General features: G+C 32.7%; 1 protein-coding gene across 1 annotated transcript in view; it reads right to left on the bottom strand.

The window, feature by feature from the left end:
* Positions 1–8,366, bottom strand: part of LOC108694701 — a 14,876-nt gene extending 6,510 nt beyond the window's left edge. Inside the window, 13 exon segments of the mRNA XM_018204333.1 lie at positions 830–834; positions 2,538–2,674; positions 2,784–2,914; positions 3,008–3,105; positions 3,189–3,313; positions 5,268–5,531; positions 5,630–5,696; positions 5,698–5,758; positions 5,985–6,185; positions 6,188–6,239; positions 6,297–6,470; positions 7,058–7,260; positions 8,276–8,366. Of these exon segments, the coding sequence (XP_018059822.1) occupies positions 830–834; positions 2,538–2,674; positions 2,784–2,914; positions 3,008–3,105; positions 3,189–3,313; positions 5,268–5,531; positions 5,630–5,696; positions 5,698–5,758; positions 5,985–6,185; positions 6,188–6,239; positions 6,297–6,470; positions 7,058–7,260; positions 8,276–8,366 (1,609 nt within the window).
* Between the last annotated feature and the right edge of the window lie 122 nt (positions 8,367–8,488).

The raw sequence follows: 8,488 nt of genomic DNA, 5'->3' as shown, positions 1-8,488 counted from the left end.
TATATATATATATATTTAAAAAATTGTAATATAATAATGTACAGTATAAAACGACAAGATTTTCCTTAACCGAACTCTTCTAGCAAAACATTCATAGTATTGTTAGAAAACGTTAAAAAATTTTATTACATTCGCAGTCTACAAACATATTCATATTTTTCTAAATTTACTGCTAACAAAATAAATTACAAATTTCACAGCGATGTATGAGCACGAGCGCATGAGCCTGGCGTGACAGCGAACTTGCCACCCAGCAAACAAGAATGGATTGAAATGGATTCAAATTTTCAATCCAATGGATTAAAATGGATTGAAATTTTTTTCTATCCGAATGCGTATTTTAAATAGCGAATACTTTTTTTGGATTCAATTGGATTCAATTGGATGCAATTGGATTGAAAAATTGTATTTCCTATTCAAAATTTTGAATTGAACAATATTCACAATGTGTTTGTGTGTTATTTGTGTTGCATAGAAAAAGCTAATATTATTAGATTGAAAGGCAGAGATATGTTCCATGCAATTCTTACAAATGAATAAAAATGTATTTAGGATTGAAAAGCATTCATTTTAACATTCGTGAATCAATATTTCTGAAAATCTGAATCCATTTCAATTCATTTCAATCCATTCTCGTTTGCTGGGATGTTGCCATATAAGCTTGGATCTAAAAATTAACTAGCAAATTCTTTGTTTTCACATACTTCAAATTCATAAAGAGCAAAAGAATTAAAAACTCACTTTCCTCGTTAAATATTATACATACGTTCGTATTCAGAATGCGTTTACAAATTATGTTAGCGCAATAACATGCTATAATTAACATTACGCATACTACAAATAGAATTTCAAAGATAAAAGCGCGTTTTAATACGGACCATAATGTACTCCATCAATTTCTATTTGATAGCATTTGTTTGAGCATTTGTAGACTCAGACATTAGGCCGCAGACTTTTGCATAACGCATAAGTGCGTTGCATAGTGCATAAAAGGATCAACCAATCAGAATCTTTCTTTTCCTTTAAGTTAATGGAAAAGAAGAGCTTTGATTGGTTGATTCTCTTATGCATTATGCGTTATGCATGAGTTTGTGCTGCGGCCTTAATAGTTCAAATACACTATTTATAAAATAAAAATATTAAAAGAGATGAATGTACATTATGTGTTTACGAATCATTATAATATATTAAATACATTATCAGAAATGTATAGGTTATGAATTTAATTTAGGCGCGAAAATCTGCATTAGCTCTGCAAGTTCGGCCTTTGAATCCGGAGTGGATCGAGCAACTTGATTGACTCTAGAAATGTTAATGGCCGCGGCAGACTCTTGCATAACATATAATAGTGCATAAGGAAATCAACTAATTGAAATCCTTCTTTTCCATGGAATAGGAGAAAAGGAAAGATTCTGATTAGTTGATTCGTTTATATGCATTATGCAAAAATCTATGCTGCAACCTTAATACCGAACGCAGATAAAATGTAGCAGAAAGATGCGAGTTGCCGAAACAATTTTCGAAGTAAAAGAGCACGGATGCCTCCAATTTGCCAAACGCACCTAAAAACTACTTAGCTGACGCAATTTCGTAAATGGAAAAAGTTGTTTCATTTAACATAAAGTATCACGTCTTGTACTTTGCGGGCGCGAATTTTGAAAATCCTTACATACTTCTAGACTATGTTCCAAAATTGACTGCGCTGAATACTATATACTACCAAATACTAGCGCTAAAAATCTACAGTTTATGTTACGTATACTATATATTTTCAGCACTGGCAGTAAATTTTGACACAGCCTTAGTATCAAGCCTAACCACTAAGGGCGCAGCGATTGGACTTGCTTCCTTTGTTTGACACGCAGCTTGCACTTCTCATTATATATGTTCTGTGATTAAGCGCGTGAATTCGAAGTAGTTCCCGTACGATTACAGAAATGAAGTATGATAAGTGGAGGTTTGGATTCGGATGAATAATCGCGCATGGGTGCATTATGAAATTAGTTCTCGAATTCATAAAATAAATTTTTTTTTATTATAATTTTATTATAATTTTATTATAATTTTGTCGTGTGTCTCTGAAATATGATGCTAATCAATAATACTTATTTTCAATAAAATTTCAATGAAACTTTAATGAAATTTTTTCCACCATTATTACGCTATTAGTGACACGACTTGTCGAATTTACTTATTGCATTAGTGACACTAGTAGTATATTTTTATGCTGACTAGATCAATTCAAGATTTTATTTCCAACTCGAAAATTAATCGAAATTGGAGCCAAAAATCGAAATCAATAGAAATTTCGAAAACTTTCGACTTTTATTTTCGACATCGAAACGACGTCTTTTCGAAAAATTATTTCTGACTGCGTCAGAATATGTGAGAATATCGATCAATGCGAATTATCGAAATATTTCGTCAGGATATGCGATTATAAAACAAACGGTCAATATTCATGCAGCAATAGATGTATATGGCGATTTCCATTCTTGTTGTGTATATATTGTCCTTGAAGCAAATAAATGAATTACATCTCAAAACTACCAACCTTGCTTGCCTTAATTATTAAAGTTTTCATCACATTATGGTCCAAATTGGCGAAATTTTCTGTTTGTGTCACAGCCGTCAAGTGATTCATGGCGAATTTAAAGCATAATTCCTCTAGTTCCTAAAAGTTATCAATGGCATTCAATAACTGAATATATATGTGTAAATAAAGAACTTAATAAATACTGAAATTAATAAAATGTTCATGTGTAACAGGAATGTTTAGCTACCTCCTCCTTGTATTTGAATGTGATGCTATACAAGAACGCGGCATTCGATATCATAATTCTTTGCTTTATCATCTGAATGCAATACTTCTTGAGATTGTTCTCACAGTAGGCATTAGCCAGAGCTAAAAGTTCTGTAAAAAAATATATTGCTTCCGAAAAATATATTGCTTCAATTGTGAGAGTACTCAGGTTGTATATAACAGCTTGTGATAAACATAACTCACCTAACGTGTTTTCCTGGGATAAATCGATCACATCCGTGTACAAATACTTCAGGAAGGCTTTGTAGACCACATAAGAAAATTGATCATGCTCGATAACACTGTCGGGAAAAAAAAAACGTCGTTGAAACGAGAAAATTTCATTTTTTACATAAATAATACTGATCCTTTATTAAATAATTACTTCTGATTGTTTTCCGCCCAATTGTGCTGAAACATAATTTTGAAGTACGTAGAACGAATTTTCAAGATAGCTTTATGCACGTGGATATATTGGCCTTCCACTTGTATCTTAAGATCACTCGTCGACTATGTCAGAAATGAAGGAAAAAGTCATTAAACAAAAATGCATATGAAATTAGCTTGATACGAATTTTTCAATTAAAGTCAAGAATAAAACGTATTATATATATATATATAGGATATATATACAGGATATATAGTCATGAAAAATGAATTTTGAAATTTGTACGAATTATAAAATTAGAGAATTCTCTGAATTTTCAAAATATTTTAGACAATAGTTGAGAATTTTTCATGATTAATATCAAACAATGTAATTTTAAATTTTAATAATATTAAGTGTAAAGATCGAAAAATATTCAATACAAATCAATGAAGAGGCCACATTCGGTCAAGGTGATCTTGGTATCTAATATTTTCGTGTAAATTTTTAAGATTTTTCAGAAGAATTTAAGAATTATTTGTAAAGCTTAGGTTTGTTCGCGTTACATGCTCTAATATATTCTAAAATATTCTTACCAAAGCATTAAAGGGTTTTTTCATGCTGATATTTGACGTTCTTATTCGGCATCAAAACAGATCACGTGATCAAAATTGCTTGCTATTTATCAATTTTGATCATGTGACCTGTTTTGACGCTGAAAATGAGCGTTGAGCATGGAAAAGTAGCCTTATTCACTCTAACGCACTTGTTGAAGTATAAGCAGGAGCTATAATAGGAGCACGTTGGAGCATGCTGGAGCATACGACGCGAACAAACCTCTGTAACGTGATCTGGAGTTTAAAGGACATTTTCATGAGCCACTCCAACCAATCATTCTAGCAACAAGAAAAATCATGTGATCAAAACTGATGCTTGAATTCATCAATTTTGACTACGTAATCCCTTTTGTCGCTGAAACTGTTGGAACGACTCGCGAAAATGTATCGACAAAAGAAAAAAATTTTAGAAATTAAGATCTTTACCATTTTTTAGTATGGCATTTGTCGTGATAATATTTGTTTATATATATATATATATGAAAGCTTTGCAAACTGAACTTACGAAATTATACTCCGAAGAGTAGTAATAGTTAATATGAACAAACAATATCGAGTTTGTAGAATTAAAGTTATTAACACAAATTTTGATTATAAAATTGTTATCCGAAAATTTATGTGAAAATGTTTATGCGATATTGATGTTGTAATATGTAAGGCTATATTAATGACTACAATCCACTTGATGCTATGAATACTTCGAATTATTTTTTGATTGATCAGTTAATAAAAATCTTTCTTCTAATCAAAAGTTTCGAAGCATTTGTAGCATCAAATTGGATCGCAACCAATGGCAGACAAATCATATGTGTTTAAATTCTATTGAATTGATAAACTCTATTAAGACCTCTTAAAGAATTATTATTTACTGAACAACTTATGTTCGTATTACATAGTCCTTGTGCTTAAAGCTTCTTTAAATTTATCTTAAGAGTCTCAGTAGCCAATGAAATAATTCATAGAGCATCTGAAGATAAATTTAAGGAAGCCTTAAATATAAGGCCTGAATATAGGCATTATGGCGAGTCTCTGAAGCCGTAGCCATTCCCTAATAGCACAAATGTTGATATGTCGACTGTAAGTTGACTTTGCTAAATCAGGCCTTTAGAGTGATTGTAAATCGACTTTACAGACGTCCTTTCAATATCGACTTTAGGACGTTTAGTGCGATTTACGCTCACAAAGCTTAAATGTGGAATCATTTCGTCCTTGTTGTTTAACTACAATTAAATAAGGGTGAATGCTGTTTATAAACGTTGTGGGTATAAATCAGACCAGTCTAAAATAGTTGACTTAAGGACGGCTTACAGTCTTTAAAGTGGGACATTGTATGACTTAGAGATATCTTCAAGTCAACTTTAGATGGCTGAGAGTCATGCTGTTAGGGTTTGTGCTGTTAGGGTTTCATTATTAATTGCGAAAATGCGAAAGCATATATATGCAAGCAAAACAAATAAATATGACAAAAAATAAAACATACAGGATCGTCGAATGCAAGTTCGAGATGTTTCAATATATTCGGCTCTTCGTTTGAATACAGGATCAGCGGTTCATGCATAACGTTCGCATAACACGCAAGAGCATTGTACACATTCGAGAATGGCGTGATGCATGGAATTGTGATGCACTTATTGCAACTTATTTTACCCCACACATAAACACGCCCATCTTGACCAACGGCGATGCTTATGAATTTGTTATGCATAGCAGCAATGTCGGACACTCTTCCCATTTGATGTTCGACCTAATGATACAATGATACAATGATGATTAATGAAATCATTAAAATCTTCAGTCTTCTTTTTTTCTATTAATTCTTTTAGACAATTAGTATAAATTTACTAAGACTGGTTTATTATAAGAGATCTGCTTGCCGCAGATTGCTAACTGGTTGTAACGATTTCCACCTCAAATATAAGTCTCCTTTGTTCGTGAGCGCTAGCGTATAATCAGTTCCACAAACTACCTTGACTGAAACAATACCGATCGCTCAGTAATCCTGTTTTGCTATTCGTCTTCTTTTCCTTTTAAAATTTTATCAAGACAATGGTTGTGTTCAGCAGAAAAAGCAGCTTTGCAACTGTTGTAAAATTCTTGAATTCGATTGTTCTTACTTTTGAGTCTGTATAAATCAATTATAATGAATTTTGCAACAGTTACAAAGCTGCTTTCTTTGTTGAACACAGCTAATAATTACCTATTACAATGCCACTCAGTGTACTAATTTGATACGGCAGTGTTTGGTTCTCACATTTGCCTATTCCTAGCTGGCCAACATTGTTATTGCCCCAACTATAAACTTCACCATTTTCAGTGACTGCCATGGTGAAGGTCGCACCGCAGGAGAAGTAGACAACTTTCTTCGTAGCTAAACTAGAGATTACTTGCGGAGGTGTATCGTTAATATAATGGTATTCTGTGGTCCGTATTCTTTTATTCCCCAAATATATACCTAAATCAAACTAGCTATTTAGCTCATAATAATAGATTATGTTTGACATTTGCTTACCTCGCCAATCTCAGTCAAAGCAACAGAATGGAAACCTCCGCATGCAATATCCACAATACGTTTCGTACCAGGACTGTTTTCCAGATTAGGTATGTTCACTAAGGTAGGCGTGACAATCTAATCATGCGTTCCATTCCCCAGTTCGCCATATTTGTTCTCACCCCAGGAATATATCTTTCGAAGACATTATTATGTCGAAAGAAAGTGATAAAAGTAGAAATTTAATAGTCAAAATGTCTTTTTGTATAAATATAAATATTTATATTATATACAACTATTCTATCTCTTTTAGCTTCTTGTTGTTAGTACTGATCGAAAATATTTAATTATTTTCATGTTATTAATAACATAAATGAATAACGTTAACAATTAATCACTAATAATGTTACTAGTATATTATCGATTAATAATGATTCGTATATATGATATTTGTATAACATCAATGACTACATTTATACAGCTCGATTTAAGCCGAATATCGATATGTTACAAAATTGGTCAATCACATTTCCATTTTCAAGAAGAATAGCTATGATTGGCCAGTTTCATAACATCCATGTTATAACTGATGTAAATCAAGCAATGTAAACAAAGTAAATAAATATGACATTGTAACAATTATGAACGTATATCATATTTATAACTATTTGCAACATCAAAACTCTTATCAAAATTTGGGGTACACTGCAGATATCCCTTAATTACACATCAGATTTTGCGTGTAATTAAGGGATAAGATCATTTATGATCATTTAGCATACTTCTCCCTCTTTTGTAAGCGCCAGAATGTTAGGTCCATTACTATATGCAAATGTCTTTATATCCTTTCCACATAGGATTTCTACTTTTTTCGGAAATAGTGTGCAGTTTGTATTTCCAATTCCCAAACAACCGGCGATGTTGTCGCCCAGACCATACACCATTTTATCTCTTGTTATAATTAAAGCTTCTTGAGCATGTCGACCTATTTCAAGCATAAGTGAACAACACTGCTAGAGTGAAAGAAGTAAAGGTCGTATCATGCAGACTACCGACTCTGCAGGCCGACCCGACTGATTTTTGACTGCTGATTCTAATTATTAATCGATCACATTTAATGTTTACCGACGATTGCTATCTCTTCTTCTTCTTCTTGGTAAATGGCCTGGCGTTTTTGGCTCCAACAGACGAAATAAGGGGCGGTGATTCCAATATGGTTGGTATCGAGTATTTCATAGTACATGGAATTCCATACACATCATTAAATGATGTGTATGGAATTCCATACACTGAATTTTATATCTGTATAATATTTGGTCGGGGAAAAATTTAGAAATTACAAACATAAAAATGCCACTGCATTGCTTGAAGGATATAATGCAATTTTTACGTGATAATCCCGAGATCAGAGATCTTATATCAAAATACGTAAAATTTATTCGCGTTCTTTTAATGATTCAACTTGTTCGAATGAAAGATCATTTTCTTTAAGACATTTAAAAAGTTATCTTCGATCGATAATGAAACAAAAACGTAAATCACATTGCGACATTATACATTTATCGAAAAATGATCGAGTAAGTTAAATATGGAGGAGGATCATTAATAATTTTATTTAAAAAAAATAAAATTAGAATGGCTACTTTTGCCATGTAGAAAAAGTATGTATCAGGAAATATATTTATCCCCCTCATTCTCCTCTTCCTCTTCTATCCTCGGGAATTCCATACACTGAAAAATTTTACTTCGTCGTCGCTGGCTAGGATCATTTCTCTTGATCTAGAAACATAATCCAATCAGCGCGAAGAAAATTTCCAACAATTGCAAAATAAACGTTCTACTGAACGTAGCTATAGACTCGAAGCTAAACATAAATTGGCCGATCAGTCAGCACCTTCGTTATAATTAGTCTTGAAAATCAGCAGCCAGAATCGGCAGTCGGATCGGCAGAATCGGTAGTCTGATACGACTTAAAGGATGCTGAAGATAGAACAAATTACCGAATACAAAAACCATATGAATTTGCGAGACAAACGCCGATTCTAGTGAACTGAGAATCGGCCATCTACATAAGTCCAAAGTAGTACACATATCATTGATGTTGCTTCACGAGATTGTCTCTTCACGAATGCTTCGCTTTATTTCTCGATTTCTCGTGAATCTCGCGAATTTAAACGATTAATGATCTTTCCTATCAGCGGTAATCAACAAAC

Source organism: Atta colombica, unplaced genomic scaffold, assembly GCF_001594045.1.
Source record: "Atta colombica isolate Treedump-2 unplaced genomic scaffold, Acol1.0 scaffold123, whole genome shotgun sequence".
Taxonomy (NCBI): Eukaryota; Metazoa; Arthropoda; class Insecta; order Hymenoptera; family Formicidae; genus Atta; species Atta colombica.
Note: the sequence above shows the minus strand (reverse complement) of the source record. Positions and strands in the feature narration are given on the sequence as shown.